The 17,761-nt window shown below is 35.3% G+C and overlaps 1 protein-coding gene across 2 annotated transcripts in view; it reads left to right on the top strand.

Moving 5' to 3' along the window:
* Window positions 1–17,761, top strand: part of AFG1L (AFG1 like ATPase) — a 128,913-nt gene that overhangs the window by 6,444 nt on the left and 104,708 nt on the right. Inside the window, exons 2-3 of one of the 2 annotated variants that reach the window (XM_011364857.2) lie at window positions 10,705–10,756; window positions 17,326–17,427. In XM_011364857.2, coding sequence (XP_011363159.2) covers window positions 10,705–10,756; window positions 17,326–17,427 — 154 coding nt within the window. The remainder of the gene's footprint in view (window positions 1–10,704; window positions 10,757–17,325; window positions 17,428–17,761) is intronic. The other variant, XM_023533403.1, reaches the window with a different exon arrangement.

Here is a 17,761-nt window from a genome sequence, read left to right as displayed (position 1 = left end):
GGGGGTTTCAATTGTACCTAATATTTTATTACTTAAATGTTGGAATAAATATGTCAAAATGTAAAGATTTGATAGAGCTTGGTGGTAGGTAACCAGGTGTTCCAATATTTTCTCCAAGTTAGCCTGTTTATAATATTCCATAGTAAAAATATTTTTTAGTGTAATTATGAGATATTTCAGCAGGTTAGTTTTTTTTATCATGTTGAGGAAAATGCAACATTTTTGATAATATAATTTTAGACTCTACTAGTCAGCATTTCCCTCTTACAAATAGACTGAGGAAAGGGAATTATTAGCACAGTGCTCAGAAAGGCAGACATAGGAAATATCTTAAAGATTTTAGCAATGGAATTTTTTTCCTTTTTCTGAAGTTTCATAAGCTGAATTTTCTTGGCCTTAAATCTTTTTCGTGAATGCTAGATGTTTCTGAGTTCTATGTATGATGTGTAGTTATGTCTCCATATAATATTGGATTTAATCTTATCTCATATATGGTAATGTTTTGTCTTCTCTAGGTAATGTGCTCATTTCACGTACTGGGATAATTAGCCAGTATCTTCTTGTCGTCTAAAGGAGAATTAATACATCCCCAGAGAGGGTACTGGGCAAAGCAGCTCCATTGTGTAGCAGGGAAAAGTAAATGATTTTTAGATTTCTGGAAACATCTATCATGCTTAGCTAGGAAATGTATTTCTTCACTTACCAAGGACCCTGAGTTATTATACATAAATTCATTTCAACCAAAAGAGAGTTTGGTCCTCACTGTGTGCTAGGCTCCATGCTGGAAGCCAAGGATACAGATGTGAATATATTTATTTTTACATTTGTCTTATAATTAAAATAAATTAAAATAAGATACTGCTCTTGGCATATAGAATGGCTTTGACATTTCAAATGTGTCTAATTTCTGATCTCTCATGGAATAGTTTCAGTATTACATAAATTCAGTATTATACCTGTAATAATGGACCATTAATTAGATTAAATGTACTGTTTACTATCTAGGGAGAATAATAAAATGTAAATAATGCACTCAATAAGATTAAAATTTAAATAAACTTTATAGAACTCTTCTGAGAATTATTATATAAAGCTTTCATTTGTGTAAAGGATATAACTTAAGTAATAGTTTTTGAAACTACTGAGAATTGAAAATTACTTTGAAGAGAGACAAAAATGTCTCAAGTTTTTGGTCAGGTTCAGGATGTTCAGTAGTAGGTTTGTGTGAATATTGAATCAACTCTAATGATAATTCTCTGTTATTTTCAGGATATGGGGATGGTAGTGGAAAATTCAGCCCATAGAGAGAAAATCAGGAAAACCTCTTGGTGGATGGTCAGTAGGCTAGAAAAATCTCTTGGCAGAAAGTATTTAGGGAGTAGGAAAACAGATCTTTGTTTTAAGAACTGTCCACTTGGATCCACCGGCAACAGGATTTTGGTTTGGAAGAAGAATTAGGGAAGAAAACATGGTAGCAAGAGTGAGAATCTGAGTAGAGGAGAGTGAAAAAGGCTCTTTTCAGATGGCATTGTTGTATTTGGAAAAGCCGTGGCATATAATAGGTTTTATGTTCTGGTGGTTTCATTCTTCTCATGAAGTCACTAGTCAATTAACCTAGTTCTGAATTGTGTAGATTTTCCTTCTTTTCAGTTATGATTCCATAAATCTATTTAAGCTTGAAGTTAAGAGATGTCTCTAGTGAACTCACCAGTTGCCTTTACAGTTACTGTTCTTGAAGATTCTCTAGGAAGGCATCTTTTCAGTTATCCTTCATCACTGAAGTCACAAAATAATTCTCTGCTGATTCTGAAGGTAGTTGTCCTGGTGGCTGTTAGCCTGTTTATGTGTCTGTGTGAGAGTGTAGCTTCCTATGTCTATTTGCCTCTCTGAGGCTGTGTTTGTGGTCTCATTCTCTCTTTAGTGTCATTTCTTTGTTAATCCAGACGAAGCCTGGAAGGCCACTTGAATTCTTCAAATTCAGAACCTCAACCAGGTTCAGACCAGTGGGTACTTTCCACATTTTTCTTTTGATGAACTCTGCATTGGTTTGAGTATTATGCTTATGTCCTGGACATCCAGTGGTGGATTGCAGTAGATCACACCTAGCATAGCTTCACCTAAGCTGGTCCAGAATCAGATTATCAGGAGTAAGTGAACATGGAAGGATTCGCTGAAGAAATTGTCTCCTGACATTTGTCTCCCAGTGGCACATACAGGCACTTATACATGCTTGTTGCTTGAATGCATGAGACATTAAAAAGTAATTTGCACCTTCAAATTCTGTTATAATCAGAAGGCAAGCCATTTCTTAAGCTGGTTGATTTAGAGGTTTAAGCTCACACATACACACACACACACACACACACACACACACACACTTGCAAGTTATTTAGATACTTAAATAGGCTTAATTATACTAGTAAACTGAACAAATTAGTGTATTTTAGGTTAAGAGGGTTCTCTTGCAAATCTGCTGAAGGTATTTAAAAAAAGATTTTATTTATAGAGAATTTATGGGTACTAACATACAGTTCAGTTTTTAGTTTTATAAGATCTTAGAAACCTGAATGATATACATTTTTATCAAAAAGTAGTCTATATTGAGGATGATATATGCTAATTTTTAAAAGATGTAATTATGCTCAGCATTCCAGCTGGAATCATTGTCTCTGATTCTGTCATTTTGGGAGATAATGGAATGGTGGGGAGAGTGGGGAGAAACAGGAAAAGTAGTATTCCTGCATTTTAAACAAATTGAAAATAACTCTTTTTATTTTAACAGGACCACCCCTGTTATCTATTTGTCCTAATGGAAATCCTGCCAGAGTAGCAGGTGGAGGACATGCTATTTTAATTTATAACTTTAATGAGGATTATTTTTTAACACTAGAATTTTAATATAAGGAACAAAGGATAACATTACAATGATTCAATCAAAATATTTGGAATAATGGATGGCAAATGTTTACTCTGCAACAGTTAAAAGAATAGTTTGGCTAACCATTTTGAAAGCAGTTGTCTAAAATGCAAATATGCAGATACTTTTGGAATGATTTTAGATTGAATTCAAAAGTAAAAGTAATATGATAATTAGTCACCTTATCAAAATCTTTTTTATTTTTTTTCCTCAACTTTTTATTTTGAAAAATTTCAACAGTACACTTAAATCCACTAAGGGTTAATTTAACATTTTGCCACATTGGTGTTCTTCTTTTCTCTATTTTTTCTTTAATCATCTGAAGGTAAGTTACAGCAATATAACACTTAACTCCTAAAAACATCACTACCTATTTCCTAACAAAGATATTTTCCTGCATAACTATGTTACCATTATCACACACAAGAAAGTTAGCAGTGATGTAATACTTTTATCACATAATATAATACTTTTATAGGGTTTCTTGATTTAGCAAATAAAAATACAGGATGTCCAGTTAAACTTGAATTTCAGATGAATAATGAATAGTATTTTACTATGCATATGTCCCATGTGATATTTGGGACATACGTATACTAAACGATTATTTGATGTTAATCAGAAATTCAGATTTAACTGGGCATCCTGTATTTTATCTGGCAACCCTAAATATGAAGCCCACAAATTTCTTCAGATTTTCCCAAACGTTCTTTCTTTAAAAAACAGTTATTTCGTTAAAGAACATGTGTATATGTGTTTGGACCCAGGATCCATAGTTTAGGTCCTAAGCTCTCCCCTGAAACCATCATCTTGTTGTGGAGGATAGAGCTGGAAGTGGGGTCATTCTCACCTAAAGGGCATCGCTGCTGCACAGTTGTGGAAAAGTGGAATCGAATGGAGACTAGGGAGGAAATTATAGTTGTGTTTAAAGATAACTTCGCAAGAGAAGACATGCATTTGAGGTATTTTTTTTCTAACAGTATGGTGTTTGCACTGAACCCCCCCATATATCACCAGGTCTCTTTTTGTGATATATTTGATGGACCTCTGACTGAAGTTGCAGTGGCCATGGAAAGACCTCTTATTCTAATGCACTAAGAATCCTATGGTCCTCAGACTAGGTCACCATCACTTCAAGACATTTATCAAGCCCCTGTTGATGCGTGGCAGTGGCTAAAGTAATAAATATTAAGAAGGCTGATGTATTTTAGGATGAATAGCTGTTTGAAAATATCCAAATTAATGCCAGGATTAACTCAAAGGATGTGGTCCAATAAAATTTTTCTAGTTGCCAACTTCAAACTATATTTGTTCTATTTTTCAGGCTTTTGTTAATACATTTACAATAAATAACTAGTATTGTTGTTAGGGAAGAACAGTCAACTAGCAAATGAGTTATAAATCTGAGGCAGGGAACTTGACAAAAGCCTAGTGCAGGAATGAGGGGAAGAGATTTTTATGACAATAATACATCTCTCATCCTTTTGTTTCTGTGTGTAGTCTATATACAAATTTCATGATTTCCTTTAAGTTTGTCTCAGAAATCTACATATTTGTTATTTCTTAACCATCACCTGTAATTCATTAGGGCGTTGAATCGACATTGATTTTTGAGTGTCTGCTCTGTGTTCTGTGGATACTAATGTGATTAATTCCCTGTCCCTACCTGAAGAGATCCTGTTCTGGGTTAGAGTTCAAACTTTAATAGGAAATTTAGAGTTTAAAAATCTTTGGAAACTTTGAAAGATGTGTTCTTTGTGGTCTGTTGGCTCCATCAAGTAGGCCAGAGGATGCTCTGATACAGTGGAACCCGATGAACCTGATTTTGGTCTGAGAAGAGGCTCGTGGTCTTTTGCCTAGGCGTTAGCAGCCTGTCTTCTTGGGGTGCTGCTGCGGTGTTGGAGGGGGATAGGAGTGGTTGTGTGTGACTATTCTATATATAGATGTCCACTCCCCCCTGCCTTGCTCCACTTTTTTGCTGTACAGGACTCTTTGTTCTCAGGACTTTCAACCTCTCTAGTGCTTGTCCTCAGGGCACTTTTCTCCAGGGCCACTCTGCGATCTGCCTTTCCTACCCAGCTTTCCCGGTTAACCTTTCTTTGTCATGTTCTTTCTTCCAAAGTTTGTTAAACACTCTAGTCAGTTGATGTCTCCTCTCCAGTCCTATCCTCTTTGTACCTAATTCCTTTTTTATTCTTTTATTCTTCCTGTGCTATGGCTCATGGGTCCTCTGGCAGAAGCATATCTGCTCTTCTCTAGATCATCCTTTTTAATGAGAAAACCCACATATACTTGGTAACAAATTAAAACAGTGTAAAGGAGTACGCAATTAAAATTAAGTCCCTCTTACCACCTCCATTCCCTTTCCAGATGCATTCATTGTTGACAGTTTCTTTGTGGAGCCCTCCAGAAAACTTCATTTCATTTTTATATAGTGGGACCACAGGATACACACCGGTCTGTACTTTTTTTTAATTTAACACTATATCCAGGCGATATGAGTGTCCCACAATTCAATAGCTATTAACGGTGGTATAGTACTCTATCATATGAATATACTAATATGTCTGTGTACATGTATGGGTGCTCCTGTGGGATAAATTTCTAGAAAAGGAATTGTTCAATTAAAGGGTATATATACTTTACATTCTGATAGACAATGCCAAATTGCCTCAAAAAGACTATAGCAATTCATATTCTTATCCATTTATAAGCCTGCCTGTCTCCCTGCACCTTTGATAATACTGTATACTCTCAGGCTTTTAGATTTTTGTCATGACAGGATTTCATTGTTATTTTAAATCACACCTCTTTTATTGTGTATGAAATTAAGTATTCTTTCATATGTTTAATCTTTTTGTATTTGTTTTTCTTATCAATTTATAAAAGCTCTTTGTTATTAAGGAAGTAAGTCCTCATCTGTAATAAATGTTGCAGGTTTTTTTTGCAGTTTGTCTTTTTACCTTAACATTTTTTTCCCCGAACAGAAATGTTTGCCTCCACTGCTTTTAATGTATCTTTTCCATTATGGTTTTTGGGTTTATGTTTTGCTCGTAAGACATTACATTTCAAGACTGTAAAAAATAAATTCACAGGAAGACATTTATAAAGATGTTGATGGAAGGCTCACAAGATAAGTGAAAAATTTAATTTAATAGACTAGGGTTCCTGAGAAGGTTGGCAGGAGTGGTAGGGGGTGGAGAGTACTGAGACACATAAATTGATAGAGAGTTGCACTGGAAGAGGAATCATCTTCATTTGTCATGGGTGGGGAAAGGATAGGTGCAGATGTGGGTAGGATTGCAGTTTCATATAGGAAGTTGAAGGTGTTCCAACCCAATGCCTTCTCTGTATGAAGAAGTAGGAGACATCTGCTGAAAGTAATGGAGGAAGTGTAGTTTAGCTTGAAGGGAGCTGAGAAGATTCTAGAGCATCAGTGCAGAGACAGAATGAAGTAACCAGGGCAACAGAATTATTGACAATATGGAGTGACTGGTGAGAGGGTACATTCTGCAGGGCTTTCAGACTTTTTTCAGCAATCTTCAGAAGTCTGGGTACACATGACAGGAAGGTCAATATCTTAGTATGAGATTTTTCTATTTTTAGCTATCCTTCCATCATTTATTTCTAATTTTATTACATTATGGTTGGAGTACACTGATTCCTTAAAATTTATTGAGATTTCCTTTATGGCTTAAGCATATGGACTATATTTGAAATTGTGCTCCATGTTCTTGAATGTATTCTCGATTTGTTTGGTATAGAGTTTTAGTTATGAAATATCTGGAGTGTACATTAGTGCTGTTCAGATCTTTAAGAAGGGTATGTCAAAGGGTGAATGCTTCTTTATTCATAGTCCATAGGCTTGAATGGAAACGGGTATCAGTAAGCACATGAAGTGTGCAGTCTTTATCGTGAGTGAGTGGGTCTCGTGATTAGGCATGCAGAAGTGGGCAGCGAGCCCACTTGATAGATAAGAAAATAGTGGGTTGTAGAGTTGATGTGGCTCACCCAGAGTCACACAGCTAATAAGTAGTAGAACAAGAATTTGTACCAGGTCTTTTGGGTTCAACTGTAGTACTCTTCCGCTGTATCCTTTATGCTTAACAGGTGGGTGGTAAGTTACCACTATCTTCTGACATCCTCCTTTTTTAGCATCTGCACAATCTACAATGCAGTGAAACTGGAGTCATCAAAAACCCATTAGAGAAGGTGTCATCATCCTCTTTTACAAATTTCCTGAGATACAAGTACCATGACAAATCTTACACTGGTTGCTAGAGAAATTAATTCACAATCATATTTCCAAGTCTTTGTCTTATGTTTGTTTTTTGCATTTTAGGTGTTGGGCACATATCAGAGTCTTGGCAGGAAACAGTTCACAACAAATGTTTCAAATAAGAACTTAATCAAGAGACCACTTAGAGAGTCATGGGGCAGGGCAGGCCTAGGGCAGCAAATAAGGCTTAGAGAGGGGAAGGAGGAGCCTGGAGAGAACTGGAGCTGTGGCATGAGGACCTGATGGTCCTGGAGGGATACAGCTCTGCCAGAGACACAGCACCAAAGCAGGGAGTAGTAGGAGAGAATGACCTGGATTGCCCTCCATCCCCTCCCTTCTATCTCCTTCAGGTAGTGCCTCCTAGGGGCTGAACTCAGCCAGCATCCAGCCAGCAAGCCAGCCAGCATCCTGGGGTCCAGGGCAAGGAGGAGGAGGCATCTCAGGGAGGGGAGCTCTTGGAGAAGAATACCAGCACCGAGGACCCGTGCCAGGGAGGAGTTCTCTGAGACATAAGAAAAAATTACAGGAAATTAAGAAAGGAAATTTAATGGAACCGAAAAATAGGGTAAATTGTGAGGAAATGTAAATTAAGAGCATGTAAATGATGTGGGTTCCTGTGTAAGTTAGTCATTTAGAAAAAATGCATGAAACTAACTTTCCTTGAATTCACTACGAATAAAGAATTTTAAAATTTCTTAAGGACCTGTTCTACAGCTTTCTAAATAGTCTTACTGTTCTCTATTTAATCTTCTGATTATCTCTTTAAAATATGGATTTTCAAATCCCTTGAAATAATTTCAGTAATTCTTGGAAGACGGAAATTTTGTTAGGAGAAAACTGGTTTGCCTCTGCAAGTGAAAATACTTGAGAATATATATTGTTTAGATAGATGATATTTAACATCATCAGAGGACTATCTGTTTTGTTTATCAATTTCTTTATAGCAAAAAAAGTAAAAAAAGTTAGAGTAAAATATTCATCTTAAACAGTGTTTATGTCATACCAAGTGTCTGTGATCTCAGATGTTGGAGGATCTTCTCCTTTAGTACTCTCTAACAGTATTTCTTTATCATCTTCTAAATATTACTATAAAATACAATATAATATAATATGAATTATATATGTTATAATGTAATACAATATTTGTCAAAGTGCTCTTTCAAAAATAAATTATGTTTGAGTGAGTAAAATATAATAGGACCCTGAGTGCCTTTTTTTTTTTTTTTGCAGCATTGGGTTCTCTGTCATCTTTTATCCTCATCTTTGTTAATTTTTTTTGACTTGAACTCTATTTATTCTGCATATATTGATTACATCATGTGAACAGTACTAGAGTAGGCCCTAGACTATTTACGCAAAATGTGTTGTGAAGAATTATGAATTGCTGTGACACTGCCAGTTACCTAATAAAGAATGTTGCTTTTGGAAGATTTCTAATATGTAGGACATACTTAGAGTTTATTAGGTTGCATGTAAGTTTTCCAATTCAAAGCTGTTCTAAAATTGTTTAAGAGCATAATACCTTTTTAATACAAGAATGGTTCATATACAATATTAAAACAAGACAAATTAAGAGGTGTTGGCAGGAGTGGAATCTGTTTTCGGCTGGGATCTAAGAGTAGATGGAAAGCTAATGTGCAGAGGGACACAGGGAAGGCACCCATCGGGTACCATCAAAGCAAAGTGCATCCTTCTGTCTACGCCATAGTGAAGGTTCTTCTGGAAGAAGCATACTGGAGTCAGGGGCTGGATTTTGTAGAGAAAGCTAAGAGGAACAGAAAAGCAAGAGAGATTTCTAAGGCAGGTTGGAGTGTATCCACATATTATAAAGCAAAAGCATTATGTACTAGATACTGAAGTCTAGCTTTTGACAGTGTTCTCTGCCAAAATATTGACTACTCTGGTTGGCGCTAAGTGCCATAATCTTTCTGCATTTACCCTCTGAATCCTCTGTTCTGGCTTACCTTGGTTGTTGCACAGGTGTCTTAAGAACTGCTGCAGAGTTTGAAAGTTTTTCTTCTAATTTTTTTTTCAAAATTCAAGATGATTATTTGGGTTGATAATAATATTGGGTAAAGAGAATTTCCCTTTCGTTTTTTTCCCTGGAGCCCTCTATCCTCCTGTTTCTGAACTTGATTTCTTTCTTGACTCGCTGCGCAGCTGCAGTCCCGGAGTAACCCTCCATCTTATCGGGGCTTCCTTCCCTGGATCCTTTGTGTTTTGTGGAACCTGGGTGTTCCTCTTTCTGTTGTGGAGGTTTTATGAAACCCTGTTTGTATGGAATGCCAATTTTCCTGTTTTCACACTCGGTGGCTAGATCAGATAGATTAAATAGGAAATCATTATCCCTCAAATTTCATTCAAGTCTTTATCTGTTGTTTGTGACCTGTTCAACCCTGCCCCCACTGCCACCTCTTTCTATCTCTGGCGTCTGAAATTTCAGGATTGTGACTTGCTATGGATCTTATTTCTCTCATTATGTTGGATACTTAGTCTGTTATTCCAACCTAGACTTCAAGTCCTTCAGTTCTGAGAAAAATCTTTGCCTTATTATTATTATTTTTTTCTGTTTTCTCTTTCTGGAATTCCTTTTTGTCAGATGCTGGACTTCCTGAATTAATCTTGTAATTTTCTTATATTTTTCATTGTTTATTGTTGCTGGTTATGTGTTGTCTTTTTGGAGCATTTCCTCAAGCTTCTAATCCTTTTTCAGAAATTTTATTTCTGCTACCATATTTTAAATTTCAGAGTGCTCTCTTGTTCTTGATGTTTTTTTTTTTAATTGCATTTTGTTCTTTATACTTTTAATAGCTTCTCTTATTTTTCCTAGCATATTAATTATATTGTTTACAGTTTTATTTCTGAAGATTCCTTTTGCTCTCTCTGTTTTGTCTCTGTTTCCTGTTTTTTTCTCCCTGTATATTTACTCTGGTTTCCAACTTTCCTCTTGGAAGATTTTTCCCCCCAAATCTGTTGATTCTTGGCTGTCAATTTGTTTTAGTATCTTTTCAAATATTAATAAGCTGATTCAAAGGCCCATCTCAGGTTCGTTGACTGGTGTGCTTTTCTATAAGGTGAGCTGGTAGGGAATCAGCTCTTTCTGTGGAAGAAACCCATACATAAGTAAGTGCCTTTGGGCATTTTTTTTTTTTTTTTTCCTGTAGACCATTCAGTTTCTCCAGAAAAATTCTTCTACTCTATTGCTTAATTAGAATGAGCTAGGCTGCCATTGTTTGGGGAACCAGTTTGGGAAAAGAGGAAGATTACATGGTTAGCAGATGGTGTAGCCAAGGGGATGGAGACTTAAGTTGTGTGGCTTAGGAGCTCTTGCCTCCTGTGTTGAAACCTAAGTTGGGCTTCCCAGCCTTTTACTTCAAGTTTTTTGTATTTACTGTGTACAGTAGCCCCTTTTAGTCCTGTATATATTATAGAACAGTTAGGAACACTATGTATATGATGATGTAATTATTTCCGTGTTAGAGATTCATAATTTGTTCTTAATTTGCAGCTTTTTTCAAGGAGCAAACCTCCAAAGGGCCTGTATGTTTATGGAGATGTTGGTAAGTGTGTTAAAACAAATATAAGGTGGTACAAACAGAAAGTTTCCCAGCTTTCGCTAAGGGATAACTTCCATATCCATCTTTCAATCCACTACCAGCAAGAGAATAGGATGAGGTGAGGTAAAATAAGGGGAGGGGAGGGGAGGGGAGGGTGGTTATATTCATTTGCTCTTTTACTTCTCATAGGGTGTGCCTGTAGTTTAAGGCAGTATTAGTTAACATGTTAGGGTGCAAACATTATTTACTGTATAAAGTGAGTTGATCTTGGGGAAGGAAATCATCTCTAGATAGGTTATTAGATCATTTAGAATCTTGTTGCCTAATGCTGTTTGACTCAGCTTAATACCTTATTTTAAAAAGCTGTCCTTTTTCACTTTAATTTCCACTAATGTTTCTACTCACAATCTAAGCCCTTACCCTCAATTTAGTTATTAGTGGGTACTCTTAATGCAAGAGTGGTAACAGTTCCTTGGTCTCCCATTTCTATATGTTGGGCACAAAGATTCACATTCTTTGAAACTTTCTGAGCTGTTGCTTACTTTCTAGATTTTCCTAAATAAATGAATGTCTTTCTTCTTCCCTGACCTCATTCTTGCCAAAATTGTCTGTTTTCTGCTTTTGATTTCCAAATCTAATCTTCTAGTCCTAAACCTCTCCCCGGTTATCCACATTCACTGATGTCATGAAGGTGGCTGCTCTTACTTTACCTGGTCTTATTACTTGCCAATCATTTCTTATATTAGCATACTCAAAACTCACATTTACATGTAATGAGATTGATTTTGGTCCTAGACTAATAAACAAGTTCCAAGCTCCCCTATAGCCATAACAAATTTGCATTATGAGGGAGTGGTGACAGAAGTTATTAGTAATATTTTTAGGACAAGAAATAAAATAGGAGTTGAATAAGTAGTTATTCAACATAGTGCCTTAAACATAAAACTTTAAGTGTTTATCTTCTCATCTTTAAGAAGAGGGCCCTCCCTCTTTTTCTGATTTGTTCACGAATGCCACTAAATTCCTGTTTTACATTTACAGATTTAGCAAACCTAATAAAAAGAGAATTGTTTAGTTTATAAAAGTGAATGACAGAGATTGCCCATAAAATTCTTCAAGTTCTTGAAACTTACAGGTTTAAAAAATGTGAAAGAAGCTCAGAATATTCTATTTCTTAGTTCATTGGCTAATTGGTATTTTTGAGACCTGTATGTGCTTGCTTCTTAGTTAGAAAGCATTTTAGATCAGGTGCTTGATTAGTTTTATATGTCTGCATCTTTGGGAATGGCCCGCAGATCTCATCCTGTTGTCAGATCTCGTTCTTTGCCTCTTTGTAAACATGCACTTCCTATACCTTCACTTTCGTGTTCAGTCATAGCTTAAAGCAACATCTTTATTTCGCCTCTTACCTTAACCACTTAACCATAAATGGAGGTGGTTAGTAAAGCACAACTTCTGCTTCTGCAAAAGGACTTTAAAAACCCATGAAAGTTGTTGGGTTTTAGAGTTTGAAAAATTCAACCATATTCTAACTAATTGAAGAGAAGTACAATAAATATAATTCATCTGAATGTTTGAAAGAATTAGAAAAGATACGATAACATGGGGTGTTTTCATAGGCTGGGTGCGTGGCAACCTTTGGTTAAGAATAGCTTTATAATGTAGAGAGCGGAAGAGACAGGAATTCTGAAATAGGAAGTGAGATGAATGTTTTGGTGGCTATTCAGTTTAGTTTAGAATACTTACAAATAGGTAATAAAAGAGAGATCAAATTCTCATTTTCGGAGGCTCTCTGACTGGGAAGATAGCCTCAGAGTGCCTTCACAAGCTCTTATTTTATTTTTATTTTTAATTTTTTTACTATTTTTCTTTTTTTAGATTTGGGAAACAAGTTTTTCAATTTTAAGGAGATTTTATGGGAAAGAAGAAGTCTGCTTCCTAGGACCCCATTCCTGCTCCTTATTCATGTACTTGACTTGGGCTCTGTCATGCCTATTTTACTCTCTTTTGACACAGATGTGTTGAAATGATTGACTCAGGTGGACCCTCAATCCAGGGAACCCCAGTAGAGTTGATATGTAAATTGGAGGGATTATCATCATGGTTCAATCTTGAAACAAAATGTTTTTATCAATAAAATGCTTAGCACATGTCATGCAGAAGCTGTAGTAGTAGTATTTTGTGGCTTCATTCTTACCCTACAACGTGGTTTTTGACTCCTGGCTGCAGTGGTGATGGCAGGATTATTTCTCCAATACATTAGTAGAGAATAAACGAACTTTTTGTTGAACAGTCCTTTTTCTGCTGCCTCCTGGTTGAACCTTACCTATTTCACATTGATAATTTCACCATTCGAAAGATAAGCTGGTTTTAAGATTAGGAGTTGGATAGCAAAATTTGGCTGGGCCTGGAGGCAGTGAGGAGGACACCACTTACATCTCCTTCTGCAGGGGACCAACTATAAAAAGGATGGCACTGGGTGGGGTATGGGTGGGCACTCTCAAGTAGTTAATTTTGGTTACCTATCTATAGGCTTGAAAGTTAGAACGTAAAAAAGAGTTTTAGGTTTTACGGATTACTCTCCTAGCAAGAATCTTCTGAGAAAAATACAAGGTTTTATTTAGGATTCTGTAGAGACTAAAGCAAGATTGTGACATAGGTAAAATTTAGTGTTGTTTTTTTCCCTTTCCCAATATCTCTTGTCCTCATTCTTCCATTCTCTTGACAAATGTTTGTTGAGCATCTGCCTGTGTCAGGTAGTTTGTTGTTTCTAGACATGTAATGGTGAATTAAAGCAGATGCAGCTTTACTTACCCAAAGCTCATAAGCTGTTGCAATGGCTTTGAAACTTTTTTGAATGTGACCCACAGCAAGAAAGATATTTTACATCCTGACCCAGTGTATGAATACACACACACCTGAAAAATAGTTTCAGGAAAGAAAACTTACCCTTACATGTGACATATTTTGACATTTTCACATGGAGTATCACTCTACACCTGAGCAGTTAATATTCAGCCAGTGACTCAACAGTACCCATATGGTGGTTTCTGGAGCTCTTCATTATAAGGCCTCCTTCTCTCTGGCACTTAGTCTTGCAGATTTCACCTGTGTTGGACTCCCATAATTCTGATCTCTTACCCCAACTTAGCCAGACCTGGGTATTTTACTTGGATTCCCCCTTACTGTGCATCTATCTAGAAGGTGCTTCAAGGCCAAAAGCTGGAGTGATATAAGGCTCATCTTGTTTTTTCCCATCTTTCAGGGATCAGAGCCTTTTCTTGCTTCTTTTTCAATGTCTGAAAACATTGGTTTTATATATTTCATCTACTTTTGTAGTTGTTTATATTGGGATGATAAGACTAGAACCAGTTAATTTCACATGGTCTCTCAAAAGTTTTCATTTTCCTAATACACATTGCTAAGCCTTCCCCACTCCAAAGTTATACAGATGTTCACATATGTTATCTTCTGAGTCTTTCATTTTTTTTTTTAGCATCTTGGATTCATCTGAAATTTATTTTAATGTGAAATGTGAGGTATTGATATAGTTTTATTTTTTGCAAATGGTTGGTATTTGTCTTTAGCAGTTAATTTTTTCAGATACACATATATATACGTATATATATACGTATATATACATATATGTATATGTATATACACACACACACACACACACACACACACACACACACACACTTGGGTCTACTAATTTGGTTTGATTTTTTAAAAAAAATCCAGTACCACTCAAATGTAATTTCTCTACTTTTATAATACATTTTTATTATGTAGTTCTTCTCCCTTTCCTCCTTGCCTCCATCAACCTTTATTACTTGGTATTTATCAATTTTTTGGAATATTTTTGAAACTTTTTTTTTGTTCACTCACGTGAATTTTTAAAGTGTGGCAGGTGTTTATTTTGTTTTGTTCAAATGTTAAGTACTTTATATTTTTAATTGTAGATCTTAGATATCATGCCATATCAGTACATATTGATCTATATCATTCATTTTACTGGATGTATACTATTTTGTTATATGAATGTTCTACAATTCACTTAACCAATTTCCTGTAGATAGGCATATATATATTATATATATATATTTTTTTTTTAAGAGATGATAGACTTTAGAAGCATGTTGTCAAGTTAATCCTAAACTGATTTTGATTGAGATACCATTGAACTTTGAAATAATTTAGGGAGCAAATATCTTTATAGTATTGATTTTAGTTGTGAATATTTTAAACCTTTTGATAGACATTGACGAATGACTTCCAGAAGGATTGGTCTTACACCCCCACTAGAAGTGTGTCAGAGTGCTTATTTACCCACATCCTCAGCCACATAAAAATGGTAATCATTGGTATTTTAATTTGTATTCCTTTTATTTCTGATGGAGTTAAACTTTAAAAAATATGTTTAAAGCTATTCATATTTTTGTGTTGTTTGAATACTCGTGTTCTTTGCACATTGATCATCGTTTTCTCCCCCCATTAATTCTACATTGTTCAGTATTCTTTTGGTTGCAGAAAAAAAAAAAAGTTGAATTAGCTGAGCCAGCGAAGAATTTAATGGTTGGTTTAATTATTCCATGAGGTAATGATCTTATTGAGTCATGAATAGAGATATGAGCCTGATTCAGCTATGGATAGAGATGTGAGCTTAAATAATATTTTAGGAATCTCCTTCTACTCTCCCTTTCCCTTCTTCATCTTTTGGTTCTGCTTTCCTTATTGTTGGCTTCATTCTTAGTAAGAATTTTCTGATGTTACAGGAAAGATGGCTCCTGGGATCTTCTAGGTTGTTCTATTAAAAGGAGAAGAGATGATTTTCATTCTAAGAATCTATATTAACTACCCTCACAGAACCTGACCTAATTGAGTCACATACCCATAGAAGGACCAACCACACTGTATGGGGTAATGGGGTATTTTTATTGGTCCACTCTGTGATTGATACCCTCATAGAATCATTCTAAGTAGAGAAGTTTTCAGAAGGAAGAGATTTAGGACAGACCAAAAAAAAAAAAATCCATTGTAGTTTCTAAGAGCTCTTTATATCTTAAAGACATAAAAGGTTAAACTCCCAAGTTTCATGAGAGCAGACATTTTTGTTAGTTTTGTTCACTAGCATGTCCTAAGTACCTAGAATAGGGCTTCACAATTGGTAGGCGTTCAGTAAAAATATATTGATTAAATGAATAAGGATATTAATTTTATTTATGATCATTTTGGTGTTCAGAAGGTTGATTTCATGTAGCCTAATCTATCAGTCTTTTCCTTTATGATTTTCTTTTTTTCACTTTTATCTCCAGAAACTTTTTATAGGATGGTCTTGTTATATTTTAAGCCCATTTTTTAAAGATCACAAAGACTACATTCAAATATATATTATTCACATTTTTGGTTAGATAATTCATGACTAGATCAAGAAGTATACTATGCTTTATGAGGCAGAATTTGAAACTTTATTGATTTACCTTATCAGATAAATGTAATTTAAAATCTGTTGCCACTCACTCTATCAAGAGATATTGCACAGAATATTTTTGCAAAATAATTACTTTTCAGTCTAAGTGGCCTCTTTATTAAAAATCTGTTTAGTAAATTGTATTTTTATATGCAGAAAACGTTCTGGAAATTTAAATCACACAGGCACAAAGTGTTCCTGTGGAATGGAGGAAAGCCCTAAAGATTTAAGATTCAGATCTCACTTCCTTAATTGCAGACCCTGCGAGGAGAACATGGGCACCGTGGTGGGTGGTGGTAGGAGACGCAGGAAGGATTAGAGACAGGACCAGCATGCCCTGGCCTGGCCTGCCAAGAAATGCTTGGTGTGAACTGAGCTTGAGCACTGCCACTGTCCCCAGAGCCCTCGGCTTTCTACTTGGGAATAGGCTTTCTGTGCATGTCCATGATAAATGCCCAGGCTGTTGACTCTTTGATTACTAATGCAGTCGTAATGGTGAAAAGTTTCAGAGTGTTGAAAATTAGATAATTTAATGATAAGGACTGACCACATCAGAATTTCAATTTTGAAAGACCTATGTTTTCAGATTTTTAGAAAGTGTTATAATTGGCAATTCTCCAGGTCTAATCTACATCTGTTACTTATTTTCAATATTTATATTAGATGCTAATCTTTACTTTTTTATTTTTCATTTTTTAATTTTCCCATAGTGCCTAAGACAGTTCACGTTTACTAATGGCCCAATAAATATTTATTTAATTAAGTTATTTTATCCGTACTGGCACATTTTGGAAGAGAAACTGAACAATGAATAATCTTCCAGTCTTCTCAGTTTATGAACATAGTTCTCTGGGGGAAATAGCCCCTTGTAATGTTAACTAAATATTATATTTCCTAAAAACAGGATTTTTACAGAAAAGAGAAACATCAACATTTTATTTTTAGCTAGTTTAATATAAAATATAAACACTCCTAAAAAAGTAACTTCGTCTTAAGCTTTTCAGTAGAAGAGTACGGTTTCATTATCTCAAAGCTAATGAACAATCATTAGAGCAATCAGTACATACTGTTTAATAGTATTCTTTTTTTTTTTTTTTTTAAGGTACAGGGAAAACAATGGTGATGGACATGTTTTATGCTTATGTGGAAATGAAGAGGAAAAAACGGGTTCATTTTCATGGTTTCATGCTAGATGTTCACAAAAGTAAGTGATCAGGAAGAAGTGATTTTTTAGTGGGCAAACACTACAAAATAGTTTCCCTCATCTTTTAAAATTCTTAATATTTTAATCTTTTTAAAAATAGATTTTTGCTTAAAGTAAGATTTTGTTTGGTTTCATTTGTTTTGTGCTATATTGAAACAATTAATGTGTCCAGAGTTGATCCTGCAGACAAATCAGTATTTCCAAATAAAAGAATAGAAGTTACTACATGAAGGGCAGGCATTTTCTCTTTCTACTAAGGATCAGTAAGAAATGTTAAAACCTCACCTATTTCAAGAAGTTATTCTTGATTAGGTCATTTCTGCTGTATCTCCTT

The sequence above is a fragment of the Pteropus vampyrus genome, unplaced genomic scaffold (assembly GCF_000151845.1).
Source record: "Pteropus vampyrus isolate Shadow unplaced genomic scaffold, Pvam_2.0 Scaffold101, whole genome shotgun sequence".
NCBI classification, from domain to species: domain Eukaryota; kingdom Metazoa; phylum Chordata; class Mammalia; order Chiroptera; family Pteropodidae; genus Pteropus; species Pteropus vampyrus.
Note: the sequence above shows the minus strand (reverse complement) of the source record. Positions and strands in the feature narration are given on the sequence as shown.